The sequence below is a fragment of the Lycium barbarum genome, chromosome 6, assembly GCF_019175385.1.
Source record: "Lycium barbarum isolate Lr01 chromosome 6, ASM1917538v2, whole genome shotgun sequence".
Taxonomy (NCBI): domain Eukaryota; kingdom Viridiplantae; phylum Streptophyta; class Magnoliopsida; order Solanales; family Solanaceae; genus Lycium; species Lycium barbarum.
This window is the reverse complement of record NC_083342.1, coordinates 113,034,983-113,050,913: the sequence shown is the minus strand read 5'-3', so window position 1 is coordinate 113,050,913 and position 15,931 is coordinate 113,034,983. Positions and strand designations below refer to the sequence as shown.

The window sequence follows — 15,931 nt, the reverse complement described above, 5'->3', positions numbered from 1 at the left end:
GAGCCACGGAAGGAATTGCATTGCAAGCATAAAACAAAGTACTTTGGTCTTTCTCACTGGTGTTTGTGCCTGCATCAGTGTCTTTTTAAAAAAATAAAAAATCCCTCATCTCAGGAGCTGTAAGAAGTCATGATTTTTCATTAAGAATTAGAGAGGAATGTATTTTTGTTGGTGCTTTCAAATGCCCGATTTGGAACTTGATAAACTCATCAAAAATGGTGCTTGGATCCACTATTTGTGACACCTTAGTTAAAATACTGGATAAGCAATTAACAAGTTCATCACATGATCAAATGGAAGTGAAGACCAAAACACACAGACAACTTTATTGCCGATTGAAGATGCAAGGATGGAATGCAACATTACATGCTTGTCTTAATATGGTACATTTTCCAGCAAAAACTTGAATGGACCAAGACTCTAGTGCAAAGCACAGTCAGTTGTACGACGTTGACAAGAGAAGTTCGATCTCACCCTGGACCTTTCATAGTTTAAAGAGACATGAATAAAGTAGTGATTGGTCCAGAGATCGAGTTCCCTCTTTTCGAGGTAGGATGTAACTTTGATATGCTTGTAGACCTGTTGCAGCTGCCTGTGCTACTCTCTCTTATAACCGGAAGATACCTTTGTACGACCATCATAAACATACAATCTAATAGCAGATTATAATTTCAGTAAAATGCTCCATCCACTTAGAGATATCCTTCCAGCAGAATACTTTCGCCTATGGTCCTCGATGTTAAATTCTTCAACCTTCGGTTTTGCTGCATATACTTGAAAGCCCTTTTACCACTTCCCCCCAAAACTGGCAACACTTCCACAATAACCTTCTGAATTAAATTTTGATCAAAACCCTCTTGTAGGATTTCCTCAAAATCAGCAGAGTTTCCCCTCAAGTCCAGCATCACACTGCACAGTCCTTGACGCTTACAATGTTCAAGGATAGCTGTTAAATTCATCCTATCCAAAACTACTGTTTCTATCCCTCTTTGACTTTCTTCAAACTCCACTGCAATCTCCTTATCACTTAAGATTATAGTTTTAGATGATGTGTCAGTCACAGAAGGGAGTTGAAGTGAACCTGAACTCTTTGCTAATACAATATGAAGAGGTTGCTTTGCTCCTGGTTCTTTAGATGAAAGAACAGAATAATTTGCAGTCAGCAAGAAGGCAGAAACGACAACTGCATCATATTCTTGTAATAACTTTGAGTAGTATCCACCAGACTCCATGACTTCTGCACCCAGCTGATCCGATAAATCTCCATCAATCGAGAGAGAGTACCTGTTGTAACGGAGAAACTGATATAAGCGTGCTGAATGGTTTAGTCCTGAATCACGGCGTAACAAGTTACAACTATTGCGGGAATATCGAATTTATACCTGAGTGTGACAAATGGTTTTCCAGTCAGCATTTGATGTGTATAAGCTTCATTAAGCTTCCTGCAAAGTTCTTCCTCAACTCCTGTGATCACTTCAATTCCTGCATCTCTTAATTTACTCAGACCAGTTGAAGCTACAATAGGATTTGGATCCACCATCCCAACAACCACTTTTTTCACTTTGGCCTTGATTAATGCCTCCGTGCATGGTGGAGTTCTTCCGTAATGATTACATGGTTCCAAGCTCACAAAGGCTGTTGCATTTTCTGCTAAATCACCAGCATCTCGAAGTGCAAAAACCTAAATTTACATTTCATATTTTAAGCATTTAGCACAAAAAAATTTGCAGACTCACTATCTACGGCTCCTCATCAAACCAAAGTTACATATAAAGGAGGTCCAACTCATAGAAAACTCAGCACAGACAAAGTGTCAAGTAGCCTACCCACTTCATGGAATGGAAGACACGTCTTATCACATATATTTATTATTTTAATACTCTAATATTCAAGTAAAATACATCTGTTTCCTCAAATGCTTAGTCCAATCTTTTTTCTCTTTTTTGCCTTATTCCTTATTAGAAAATTTATTATGAAATGGAGAAAGGCCAAAATATTGAGCTAACGTGCAATCTAAGAGTAGTTTAACCTATGTTGCTCGGACTCTTCAAATATATCGACGGTTGCGTGTTGGATCCACCAACAGTAGTGCATGTTTTGAGGATCCGACACGTGTGCAGCATCATTTTTGGAGAGTCCGAGCAACATAGAGTTGAACCATTTGAATGATGCTCCCAAACCAAGAAATATAACTTAAACACTACTATACCCAAACATCATTTTTGTTCACTCAATTACAGAATGTCAAATTCTCGCAACCTCAATTCAAGAGTTGAATCAAACATTAGCCAAGAAAACAAGCAACAGTAGCATTCACTGATAAAATAAAAATAAACATGGAACAATCAAGCTAAATATAGATACAGACAGAAAAAGAAACTCATGTCAACTTACCTCAGCATGTGGCTGGCCAGCTTTAGGGTGAAAACCTTCACCTACAATTTCCCCATTCTTAACAATTACACACCCAACCATAGGATTAGGACTTGTATGCCCAACTGCTTTTCTAGCAATCTCCACACACCATCTTATATAAAACCCATCATCAGGTGAACCTCCACATCTCACATTGACCAAACCATCACCATTTCCCAAACTAGTTGGTGAAATAGACACCCTTTTGGCTGCACTTTGAAACCCATAATTTAGTTTTGAAGTAAAAATTGAATCTTTTGATTCTTTTCCGAAACTAATTAGAGAAATGGACACCCTTTTGGTAGTATTAGAAAACCCATGATATGTTCTTGAAGTAAAAATCAAATCTTTTGAAGGTGAGAGTGGGCAGCAGTACATTTTCACAAAAGTACAATTTGGATTCTGTCTATCGACCCCAATTTGACAGAGATATACTTGAGAAAGAAATGTCAAAAAAGAAAGTGTCTGAGCCCGGGTTCGAACCGGGGACCTCTAGTGTGTGAGACTAGCGTGATAACCGACTACACCACCCAGACTTGCTTGACTTACCACTATTCTTCTTTACCTAAATCAATTGAAAATATGATCTGTTCATTCGCTGACAAGAAGTGGAGAGTAATTGCTGCAAAGCTCTTTTGCTACATTTAGAAAGCATTTTTTTGCGCGGATTGCCCTTCTTTTGGGACGGTCTTTAAATTTTACCCCTCATATTTGTGGTCTTTAAATTATGCCTCTCATATTACTGGTCTTTAATTTTTGCCCTTCGCATTGCAACTCTAAGCGTTCACGCAGAAATCATGAGGTTCTGAGTTCGAACCCCCGCTCAAGCATAAATTGAAAAAAAATTGCAAGGCAAGGTTTGGGTCGTGTGTATGCCGGACCCAGCATACACTTGTTAAGGAATTACTAAATTTATGCCGGACCCGGTATACTCATGCCTTATGGGCAGACTTGGCATAAGTATGCTGGGTCCGGCATAACTTTGGTAATTTCTTAACAAGTTTATGCCGGTGGGGGCATACTTATGGGCAAACTTTATGCCGGACCCGGCATAAACTTGTGAAAGAATTACCAAAGTTATGCCGGACCCGGCATACTTATGCCAAGTCTGCCCATAAGGCATAAGTATGCCGAGTCCGGCATAACTTTGATAATTCCTTCACAAGTGTATGCCGGTGAGGGCATAGCGAAATTTAAACTCTGTCTTGCGATTTTTTTTAAAAAAAATTTGACTGTGTGGGGGTTCGAATCTGAAACCCATGAATTTTAGCCGAAGAGCAAAATTTAAAGATTTTAAATATGAGGGGCAAAATTTAAAGACCACCCTTTAGAAAGAACTAGTGGGCCGTTCTTTTTATGTGATTCATGTTAATCTTTCTATGATCTAGTCATTTTTTTGTGCGGATTGGCCTTCAAAGGCACTGGTCTTTAATTTTTGTCCCTCAAATTGGTGATCTTTAAATTTTGCCCTTCACCTAATATCTAAGATTTTGGGTTCGAACCCTAACTCAGTAAAAAAAAATCGCAAGGCAGAGGTTTAGATTCGCAAGGTAGAGTTTTGCATTCAAAACTGTGCCTGATAGAGTTTTGCATCCAAAACTCTGCCTGAGGCTTAACTTTGGCCCGAATAGACCTAACTTTGCTACGAAATTCTGCCTTGTGAATTTATTTATTTATTTTACTGAGCCGGGATTTGAACCTCATACCTATAGTATTAGGTGAAGGGTAAAAATTAAAGACCACCAATTTAAAGGGCAAAAATTAAAGACCAGTGCCTTTGAAGGTAATCGTGCAAATGACCCTGATCTGGTTAATTGGCTTGGGTTGGAAGGATCACTTGTGTTTGATGTGCGGATCCTTTTTTCTTTCATGGGAATTGGGTCATGGATGGATCACTGGGTCAGGCGAAGGAAAAAGATCTCGCGGATGGGTTTTAATTTCGACCAATAGGAAAGCGCTATGTGATAAATAATAAAAATAAAAAAGAGGGGTTATCAGTTTTAAATAAGTGAGTCAAATAGGCGAAAGAAGGATACTTTTAGAAAAATAGGTGGATGACAGGTATTTTTAGACCTTTTCGGATAGTACAAGGGCATTTTTGGCCCTTTTTCATTTTTATTTTTAAGCATGAAACTGATAAATAACCACTTTTTAGGACATTATTTAAACTTCAGCTACGTTTCAAAATTATTCAAAGTTTAGCCGGTTTTTAATGCGGAAATAAAATTTGGACAATAATACTAAAACACGATAAATTTCAGAATCATATATTTGAGTCGAAACTTCTGCATTTGACTTCCAACACAATGTGCTAAAATTTGAAAACTCCCCCGAGTTTTAACTGTGCAATTTAAAACTCCAGAAAAAATTCATGAAATTGACCTATTTCGTTCTCGAACTCTAGGTCAATATCATGAATTTTTACTTGTATAAGTTCGAACTCCAAAAAATTCATGAAACTTGACTTTTATAGATTTCAACTCCATAATACCATCTAAACTAGAATTTCTGAATTAGAATCTATATATAATATAAAGCTAGACATAGATAATATGATATGACACCTCTATATGGCCTAGAATCCTATTTATCTTTTTCTTTTCTTTTTTTGGCATTTTCCTTATTTTCCCCCTATTTATATGTTACTATATTAGAATATGCAAAAGTCTTAATTACATTTTCTTAATAACGTAACCCACCTCTTTATCAGTTTAGAAAGCCAAAGAGACAGTGTCATTAATTTAATGATCAGTTATGCAATGAAATAACATAAAACGTAGAAACAATGTGACTCTAAGAATGTGGTTTCTTCAGCAACCAATGCACTAAACTTTGCCTCTTGTACCTCCTTTTTCTTCCTCTATATGCTTTTGATTTGGTAAGTGGTAATTACACACTTCAGTGCTTGGTTATTTTAATTTCAATTCTTACAAGCACAATATTAAGGCTTTGCATATTTTTTGGGAAGATGGTTTTTGTTTTTCCTTTGAGGTTAATGGTGATTAAATTATTCATTCACGTGATTGTTCAAGAGCTCTTGAGAATATCAAAGTTGTCTGCTAATTATATTAAAAATTGAAATCTTACTTTATAAAACCCGCATCTCTTCACATGTATGGATGAAAGGGTACAAAGGCCACAATCGGCATCATTGATCATGTTCAGGTTCGGCTTCTACTTCATAATGCTCACTTTTTTTTTTTTAATAAAATGTTGTATATGATATCAATTTAAAGTTGATTCTCACATGAATTCTAGCATATTATGCTATGAATAAACTGGACTTACTATAGACCATGAAAAGTTAATTTGAATCAATTGAAACACGATTTTGCTTTTTCATTTTCGTTTATCGTCGTTTACTATATAATACTTGAATTTGACTGAAGTCTTCGTTTGTCAGTAATTTTATATTTTCTTGTCTGATTAGGTCCCAGAATGTGAATCCAACATCCTTTTGTAGCTCTTCAATTCGTGTTCTTTACATTGTAGAATAATGCATTATTATTTCTTTCTTTCCCCTTCTCTTATTAATTGTTTAGTATTTAGTGGTACAAGTTATATATGTTGATAATATTATAATTGTAATTTGTTTATGTTGGTTCTTTTCATATTCTTAACAGTTTATTCTATAATCAATTTGCTTATTATTTATATCCTAATTGTTTGGGTTCATTCTGTTTTCTAATTGAATTGGATAATTAATAAGAAGGTAGTTAAATAATTTTCATGTTTCTTCCTCTTCTATTTTCTTGGTAATTTTTAATGGTTGAACACTTTCAAAATCTCTTTATAAATAATTGGCCAATTTTACGACAAGCAACCATGTGTACTTAGCAGAGAAATTTATATTCATATATCTATATGAAATTGAAAATTGACAATCTCATATGCAAGTAAACTTTTTTATCCTTTTTTTCATTTTTTTTACTTTTAAATCAAAAAAATTCATTTAAGAAAGAACTAAAATTTAAAGTTACCAGGTTTACCAACGGTTGTCTTCCAAAATAGTTGTTACTGTGTGCTTCAAAGTGACAGTTACTACTTTAAAAATTTAATGCTTATGTAGTGTCACAAGAGGTTACTTCTACCCTTTCATATTCTGTTACACCTTGGAGATTTCGTGTCGTTGCATTATGAGTAGACTAACGTAAGCCTAAAGTGGACATGAAGCCCTTATAAGGTTAAGGAGGGTATTTGATAACTTTAAGTGTGTACCTTAAGGTTTTGGTGTCATATGAATTGGTGGAAGTATGCTCGTCAAAGGAATTGGAATTTGAGTCATGTTTTTGAAAGATTTCGTATCATTTGAGTTATACATTGTTTAGTAATGCCTTGAAGGGGGAGCTATAGGACCCCTTAGATGGTTAATGAAGTTTTACACAAGTGCCAGGAAGGTTCCATAAGGATTGGAGGTCAAACAAATTGAAAAGAACGCATTTTCACAAAACCGGGGAAAAAGGAGCAATATGCAGCCGCATACTCAGTATGCTGGGCCGCATATTGGCGCCAACTCCCCATTTTGGGTGAGCATTCTGCCCAATACCACCCCCATGTTGTGGAGGGAGTATGCGGCCGCATACTCACCGCAACATGGAGTGGTGGAGCGAATTGGACACCTTTTTAAACCCCAAAGGACCCCATTCTTCACATTAAATTTCCATACTTATTTCCCCATATTAAAAGAAGGTTCTTGAGAGTTCTTGAAGATTCCATAACACTCCAAACCTTTCCGTATCATCAAGAGAGAAGATCAACATCAAAACCCAAAGAGAATCCATGGAAAGTGATTATTCTTTCTTCTCTTCAAAGTTGTGAAGTGGCGGATCCAAGATTTTCATTCAGGGTGTTCGAAAAAAAAAGGAAGCTAAATATACACTGTAATTTTTTGCCGAGGGTGTTCAAAAGTTAATATATGCACATAAACACAGAAAATTTACCCTATATATACACTGTAATTTTTTGCCGAGGGTGTTCGGGTGAACACCCTGGACTACACGTAGATCCGCCACTGGTTGTGATAAACTTGGTCTTGAAAGGAGTTGGGCAAGGTGAATGTGACATCCTAGCTTAGAAGGAAAGTCCCACATCAGCATAACACATGAGAGGTGTTGGGTATATAAGTAAGCATGCCTTACCTCCTAGTGATGCGTTTTAAAGCCGTACGGGCCTAGGCCCAAAGCGGATAATATTACTAGTGGGCTGGGCTGTTACAGATGGTATCAGAGCCACTCTTGTGTCAACTTTGTCAATGGTGGGCCAGAGTTCAACTGAGTTTAGGCAAATCCCGAGTAGGCGGGGCAAACCTCAGTGCTGAGTCTAGGCAAATCCCATGCGGTGGGGCAAACCTCAGCGAGGACGCTGAGTCCATAAGAGAGGGTGTATGTGACATCGTAGCTTAGAAGGAAAGTCTCACATCGGCATAACACAAGAGAGGTGCTGGGTATATAAGTAAGCATGCCTTACCTCCTAGTGACACGTTTTAAAGCCGTGCTGCCTAGGCCCAAAGCGGATAATATCACTAGTGAGCTGGGCTGTTACAATGAAGTTCTTCTATAATAAGGTATGATCTTCCTATTATTTACATGATTGAGTTGATATAAAGGTTTAGTAACTCTTGGAAAGGAAAAGAATTAAAGTGGAGAAGTTATAAAGTGTTGAAGTGAAGAAGATGACTATGAGATGAACTTGAAAAAAGGATTTTGGATAAATTTGAGATTGAATTGAATGTAACTTCTTGAATATGGTATTGTGAACGTTATTATTGTTGTTTAGGAGTTGATTTATAATTTGGTGGAAGTTGATAAAATAGGGGAAATACTGCCCAAATTTCATTTGTTCGTCAATTGCACTAGTTTGAACTTAGAAGTGTTTTCAAGACTTAACCTTAGTGTGAGTCCTCTTGAACGTAGATTTTGCGGACTTTGGAGTAGAACGTTAGATAGTTAAGAAGACGTAAAGGTATGTAACGCTAACCCTTCTTTCTAAAGGCATGATTTCCTTATTACGAATCCATCTAAAATATTCGTAAGGTCCTATTCCTAGAAATGCTAGAAGTTCATGACTTGCAAGATTCTTAAGATATTATTGATGAAAGCTCTTCATAGTGGTGATGATAATGATGATGATGATGATGATGATGATGGTGATTCCTTAATAGGAATCATGGGTTCACCGACTATACGTCACCCCGATAGAGTTGTAATGTTTCCTTTGGATACTCATGCATGTCATATATGTATGTAGCTATTTTGTGACACCGAGCTTATATGGGCCGGGTATGATATATATTGCGTGCACACCACTGCAGTTGGGTATAGACAACACCGAGCCTTGTTATGGCCGGGTATGGATGACACTGAACCTACATGGTCGGGTATGGTATCATTATATGTATATGTATATGTATATGTATGGAATGTTTTATTTAGAGAAAGTTTAAGTAAGCACGATGAACGTCTCAAGAGGTATAAATAGTCTTTCTATCTTATGATTCTTCATGCTTTTATCATGTTACTATTCATGCCTTACATACTCAGTACATTATCCGTACTAACGTCATTTTGCTTGTGGACGCTGCGTTCATGCCCGCAGGTAGATAGGGAGACTGACCCGACCCTTATATATATTAGGCTGCTTCATCAGAGATTGCCTAGAAGAGCTCCATTTGATCCGGAGTTGCAGTAATTGGTATTATTCTTTTGTGTACATATATGGGCATGGCGGGGTCCTGTCCCGTCTTTATGACATTGCATACCCTTCGTAGAGGCTCGTAGAAAGATGTGTATAGCTAGATATCTCTCAGCTTTGTCGGCTCATATTTTGTATATCATTTTGACAGCCTTGTCGGCTTGTGTATACATGGGCATAGTTAATGATGTTTCTATAAAGGCGCCTACGTCCAACGAAATTCGTGTTATTTGGTGCATGGTAATTATGAGTTAGTCATGTGGCTCACCTAGATGTGATTATGAGAATATGTAAAGAGGTGCTCGGTAGGTTAGCTCCGGGTGCCCGTCATGGCCCTCTAGTTGGGTCCTGACATATTCGTTCATGAGGAAAAAATTGAAGGCTGAATATTCACATTTTACAATGCCACTAGCAAAATAAATTATAGCTATATGTGTTTGTGGTGTGGAAAATAATTAATTAATATTGCATATCTTTTATTGCAAGAAACAACATGATCAGGAATGTGGTGTGGAATAGGGGATTATATCCTCGAGGAGATGGGTCTTATCGTCATAATTAGTTGCATCTAATGAAGAGGACAAAAAAAGGAAGGAAATGGGAGGAGGAGTTAAGGCATTATTGAAGGAAGATGGAGGTGAAAATTGTTGGATGAACATGATAATGACACTCGAAGTGATTAAAGAGTTCTGTTGTTGAGCAACACTGGCACGGCTACTGGGGAAGATATTATATTCTACATTCTCGCACTCATATTAACCATGTGTCTCTTAGAATAGGTAGATGTTTTTCCTATTTCTTTTAGAACGCAAATTAACCATTATCGTGTAAGAAAGTTACAAAATTTCAAATTCCTTGTCAATATGTTACCAATCGATTAAATTTCAAAATTCAAAATATTAGAGTATTATTCTGTGTCATCTTAAGAATCATAACTTTTTTTAAAATTTGAGTTGAAAATTCGAGAAATATAAGGAAGCTGAGTGTGCTAGAGATGACCAGTCAAACTTAATGATCATTATGCAAGAGTAATAGAGATGGTCTTACAAAAGGTATCGTGTCAACTTTCTTCACCTGTATGTATATTTTCTTACTATTATGTCATTTTGATACACGTAGCTCTTCTTTTTTTTAAACTCAAATTAGAGCCTTCCTCATATATAGCTCTATAATTACCGGTAGAAGTGAAAAGGGAATGAAAAGGAGATACCAATCAATAATAGAAGTTAAAAAAAATGCTCCATTATTTTTAATATACAGGTTTTTTATTTTTTAAATTGAATGATATTTTTTATGATAAAATATGATATTAGATATCGTCCGGTTTTAGGTAAATGGAAAAGATTATCATCAAGTACATTTTCTTTACTGAAACCTTATTATTTTTCTTATATAATCGCCTAATTTCTTTCTATAAATTAAGAGTGGTATTATTATGCAATTCAAATATTTAGACTCATCGATAAGGTGTATCCGGAGAATCATTAATTATAAACGAATTTATTAATACTCTATTTTTATTAACTTAGATAACACTTATTGATATAAACATGCTACTTACAGTATATTGATGATTCTAAAGGCATTGTGCTTGAGATGTATCGGAAACGAGTACTTTAAATTACAATCTACTAAAATACTTTCAGGAAAATATAAAGGCTACTAATATTTTGTAAATATACCTACATTTTATTAAGATTTAATAAAATGATAAGAAAAATTATATGTAATAAATTGAAGTTTAACGGTCTTATTATCAACCGCGCGAAACACGAATGAGTTTACTAGTATTTTGACTAATTTGTCAATTAGTAGGGATCTAGTAGCTCAGTTGGTTGGCTACCTGAACTTCCACCTTATTGGTGAGGGTTTGAATCCCCACGTTATAATCTCCTCCCCCATTTCCCCTTTTCCTACCCCCTATGTAATAAAACAATTTTTTTTTTATGTAAAAAAAAAAAACTATTTGTCAATTACATTTTTACCGTTGGTTGAACATTAAACCCAAGAAATTGCTAGTCCATCCTTCTTAATTTTTAATGGAAATTTTACATAAATGACTACACTTTGGGGGTTTAAAATTTGTCATAGCTACAGTTTCAATATTTACATTGCGTAGCAACTATTTCCTCGTTGTATTAAAAAAATGGCTCGCTGTATTCATAAAACGGCCTAGCTGTATTCATGAATACAGCGAATAAAAAAATTTCAAAAAGTCTTTTCATTGTATTCAAGTCATATGTATTCAACTCAGCTGTATTCATGTCAAATGTATTCAACTCAGTTGTATTCATCTATAACTACTTTTACATTGTATTTACTTTATTGTATTTAAAAATCAGTGGTATTCAAACAACATAAATACAAAAAATATTGTATTCAACTTGTTGCATACAATTTTTTTTTAGTGAAGGCAGCAAGTAATACACTGAAAATTGAATACATAAAAAAACATAGATACACTAAAAATTAACAAATACACTCTAAAAATAATACAATCTAAAAAACACAATCTCCAGCACAATACAGCATTGCAGATTTCAAAAACAACATCACATTAGAGGAAATGCATGTCTAGTAATTGTTAAATAATCTAGAACCAAAAACATCGCGCAATAATGCTAGTAACAACTTTCAGATCTGGCGGCGACAGAAAACGCCGACAGAGAGACGAGCTGGTTTCGCCGGAGGTGGGTTTCACCGGAGTTGGTTTGGACGGAGATGGCAGTGTAGGGTGGGATCGGAGAAGGAGTGGTGATTTGAGGAGCAGTGGAGGGACGGTGGGGTTGGTGGTTTCGTGGTGGCTGGATATGGAGGGCGTGGTAACAGATCTGGTGGGTGCTGCTGGAGTTCCGTCGGCAGTAGTGGTTGTCGGAGCAGAAGAAGACAGCTTAGAGAGAGAGGCAACGAAGGAGAGAGAAAATGGAGGAAAATGGGAGCAAATAGTAAATACAATATAATTTTAGTGTACTAGTTACCTTGTGTAATTGACATACAAGATTTAGCTATGAGATGTAATTTTGGCAAAGTATAGCTACTAAATATAAATAAGGCCAAATGTTCTCTATAACATGTAGATTTTCCATTTTTAATTCAAGCTTTCTCGGTTTATGAATTTAGTCTTAATGATACTCGTTTAAAGAAATGGGGACATGTTTAGGATAAAAAATTAAAGAATATTTTTATTATGTTAATTTAAAATTAAAATATTAAAAGATATTTATATTCTGAAATTTCGCTAACTAATTAATGAACCAGAGTCATGAAGTAAAAATTTAATCTTTTGTTCATCTTCCAAGCTAAAACTAATTCGTGAAATGGGCGTAATAACTAAAAAGTAGTTTTCAAAATTTGTGGGTAAATTTCATAGATGGTCACATAATCATCACTTTTTTTTTATACAAAAGTCACTTAACTATCTTTTCTAATGAAGAAATCACTAAAGTTTGAGTACGTTAGCACAAAAATCACGTCACTGAAAAATTCTAACTTTCTGATGGTCACATAACCGCCTAAAGTGTGTGTCTATCTACCCCGATTACCCACTCAGCCAAAATTAGGATTTAGGTTCCATAAGCTTTCTCTAATTATACTAGCACAAATTGTCTTCACATGAGTTTTGAGTGGATCGGATGGTGTTTTTTAATTGAGCTTTTATTTATTAGATTTAATTAAAAAAAAAAAAGAGTAAAAAAGAGATTCATAGGAAAGTTAGAATTTTTCGCTGTTGTAATTTTTGTGTTAGTATACTCAAAATTTAATAACTCTAAAGTTGTTAAAAACGATACTCTGTGGTTAAGTAATACTCACTCCGGATCAAAATGAGTGTCTCGAGTTAAAAAGAGTGTCCACTTATCAAATTAAAAAATAAAAATTAACTTTATTTTCTCAAATTTATCTCTATTAAGTGCGATGCGATAAAATCTCAATATTTATTTAATTAAAAATAATTTAATCAAATTACTTACTTTATCTAAAAATTAATACTTGGTGTGCAAAATGCTGTTTTTGATGCGGAGGAGTAACTTTTATAGAAAAAAGGTGATACTAGTTATATGAACCACATATGAAATTTACCCGAAAATCATTTCGAATCTTCGAACTTTCCTAATCCCCTCTCCTCCCAGTCCTTCACCCCAACCACAACGGAGTCGAGACGAAATGTTGAGTCAAATTCTAGAGCAAAACGACGGCGTATTGGAGCTGGAAGAAGAAGAAGAAGGAGAAATGGAGGAACAAGTAAACCAAATGGCTGAGAGGATAACGGAATATCGTGAAACAATACCGGTTCAGCTCAAAACTACTGTCTCTTCTATTTTTACCCATCAAAGACCCCTTTTGAGGACCCATTTTGACTATGGACCCGCCAGTAATCCCAGCTCCGGTACGTTTCTTGGGTCTTTTCAGATGCGTAATGTTTTGATTTTATATATTTGCTCTGGAATGTTCTACAAGGTAAAAACATGCTGTCTTTGTGATACCCAATTGTTAGTTTTATTTAGTTGCTGTAATTTCTAAGCTCATTCTTTTGTTTCTGGAACAATGTTAATGTAGAAAAAAGAACAGGTGAATAGAGGCACAAATTTGGTTGATTTTTAAAGCTGAAAACAGCGTAATCCTAACTAGTTTGGGATTATGGCATAGTTATTTGATGAAGTTAAAGTTTGGTGTTATGTAAATATTTTGACAAAACCTAAAAACATTTCAAGTCATTTTGTGGTGTTTGATTTGAATATAAATTTGGTGAAATATATTATTAGTGGAATTATGGCGTGTGAAGGTGTTCAAAGAGGTAGACCCAAAATCATATGTCTCCGTAGACCTACAATCTCTTGAAATCCAGGCGGACGAAACAGGGCGTAATGGAACAAAAATTTATATACAGGCGAAACAAATTAATTGAGATTAAGTTTTAGTCATGCACACGTTTTCTTTAGGTTCAATATCTGTGGTTAAAGGCGAACTCTATCGTGCAAATATTTCAAAAGCACATTGGGGAGAATGGCGTCGTGAATGACTTTGAAAGAGGATCAGGTGTCTCTTTTTGTTTAAATAATTGTCTCCTCATACTTCTGTTTAAATAAAAAGCTCTCTTATAGTTAAACTCTTCAGTTGACATGTTCCCATTATAAGTAAATTGGGTCCTGGGAAGGGGATTAGATTAAATTTTGATCTTTAGGAATCTAGTAAATCTTTGTATGAATGTGCCACACTGGATTGGAGGGAAATATAGTTGAAGAGGAATCTTAATTGTTTTGGAACTATCCATCTGTGTGTTCTCCAACTTGTTGAATCATTGTGGAGATGGTACTGTGGTTATCCTTGTTTTTGGATAACAGAGGAATTTCTGAGGGCGAGTTACTTGCAGAGTTCAAAACTCAATTGTGAATGACTCAGTCCCTCTACCATTTTCCATGCAAATATCGGGCTTTTGCCGTTGCAGGATTCGAACTCGTGATATGGCCTTAACCGAGATATGGTGAACCAAAGCCGTGGGGGCTGTAGGAATAATGAATGGTTGATCGATACTCTCTCCTAGGTTGTTCAATACTTTCACATAGCAAGTTCTCCCATGTTGATAATTGTGTGATTCTTCAAAGCACCAGAAGAGCCTGAGATATTTGAGACTTAACTTTTTAGGCTAATGAAAAATGTCTAAAACAGCATTTAGTGCGGTAGTAGATTAAGGAAAGAGAATTAATACAGTCTGGTTCCACCTACTGTCCCAAATAAATTCACGGAAAAGGATTGAACGCAAGAAGAGGTATTATAGTATCATTTGCAATTTGGTATGCCCATCTCCAGCATATGTTTGGGAGTTACAAGGCTAGAATTTTTACACAGTGCAATGATTGCTAAATGCACTCTAATCAAATTTCCTAATTAAGGGTTAATATTTAACATTAGTAAGAGCATCAAATGGCGCTGTACAAAGTTTTTATGTGGCAGTCCAAAGATAGTCTTGCCTTGTGTTACTAGTTCACTAGATTACTGTATTCAGGAACTCTCTATTTTGTTTGTAATTGTTATCTCTGTCTCCTTGCAGATGTTGGAGGACCAATTCAATCCGGTAGTATTGCCCTTTTAGCTGGAGAGGATCAGAATGAAGCTGAGAAAGTACAGCTCCTTAAACAGAAGATTTCGGAGAATGCTTCTGCCATACCTGTTGCGTTGAATAGGATGAAGGAATGTATGAGAAGGATTGATAAACTACAATCGTGCAACGGAGTCATCCACCCTGCCTTTAAAAGGAAAAGGACTAGTTGAGGAGCCTCTGATAAATCTGTTTGGTATGGTCTTGTAGATGTAGCTTAGGTTATGCTAAACAGAGCAGTCCACTGCAAGATTCATGAGAATTATTCTCAAGAAATGGAGTTCTAACCAAGAGTAGCAGCCACACTTAAGGGACACATTCTATTGTAACTAAGGGTGTATTTAGAATTTTAGATGACAGAAGTCGTTTTCTGGTGTTTGGTATATATGTAGGAAGTCATTTCCAAGGAAAACATCTTCCACCAAAATGGAGAAAATGGGCAGAGTTATTTTTCTTTCTTATCTTGACTTTTAGTTTCATAGTACTTACTCCAACTAACACTTGGACATTATTGTTAATCTTTAATAGTACTATTTTTCTCAATCAAAGCACTCTCAATTTGCTAATCTTATCGTTAATCTTTAATATATGTATTCCTAAAAAATATATTTTCCACTCACTAACCAACATTAGAAAAACATGTTCCAAGGAAGATGACTTCTGTCATACCAAAATCATGACGGAAAGAGAAGCTATGGCTGACCAAAATCAACAAAATCATAATTTTTTATT

General features: G+C 35.6%; 2 protein-coding genes and 1 non-coding gene across 3 annotated transcripts; 1 reads left to right on the top strand and 2 right to left on the bottom strand.

The window, feature by feature from the left end:
- Positions 1-300: 300 nt before the first annotated feature.
- Positions 301-2,895, bottom strand: LOC132645589 (riboflavin biosynthesis protein PYRD, chloroplastic). Its single transcript, XM_060362652.1, has 3 exons — positions 2,395-2,895; positions 1,383-1,681; positions 301-1,284 (listed from the first exon to the last, which is right to left on the bottom strand). Exons 1-3 carry the CDS (start codon positions 2,791-2,793, stop codon positions 693-695), a joined length of 1,290 nt encoding a protein of 429 aa, XP_060218635.1. The 5' UTR covers positions 2,794-2,895; the 3' UTR covers positions 301-692.
- TRNAV-CAC (transfer RNA valine (anticodon CAC)) lies at positions 2,878-2,951 on the bottom strand. Its single transcript has one exon. It is a non-coding gene; the product is annotated as a tRNA-Val (tRNA).
- A 10,177-nt stretch (positions 2,952-13,128) lies between these two features.
- Positions 13,129-15,747, top strand: LOC132645588 (uncharacterized). Its single transcript, XM_060362651.1, has 2 exons — positions 13,129-13,489; positions 15,152-15,747. Exons 1-2 carry the CDS (start codon positions 13,267-13,269, stop codon positions 15,370-15,372), a joined length of 444 nt encoding a protein of 147 aa, XP_060218634.1. The 5' UTR covers positions 13,129-13,266; the 3' UTR covers positions 15,373-15,747.
- The last annotated feature ends 184 nt before the right edge of the window (positions 15,748-15,931 follow it).

Coding starts and splice junctions, on each gene's coding strand:
- LOC132645588 (XM_060362651.1), top strand. CDS start 13,267: ATGTTGAGTCAAATTCTAGAGCAAAACGACGGCGTATTGGAGCTGGAA. Junction 13,490..15,151: donor CGCCAGTAATCCCAGCTCCG/GTACGTTTCTTG, acceptor GTCTCCTTGCAG/ATGTTGGAGGACCAATTCAA.
- LOC132645589 (XM_060362652.1), bottom strand. CDS start 2,793: ATGTACTGCTGCCCACTCTCACCTTCAAAAGATTTGATTTTTACTTCA. Junction 1,682..2,394: donor CTGGCCAGCCACATGCTGAG/GTAAGTTGACAT, acceptor ATGTAAATTTAG/GTTTTTGCACTTCGAGATGC. Junction 1,285..1,382: donor AAACCATTTGTCACACTCAG/GTATAAATTCGA, acceptor CCGTTACAACAG/GTACTCTCTCTCGATTGATG.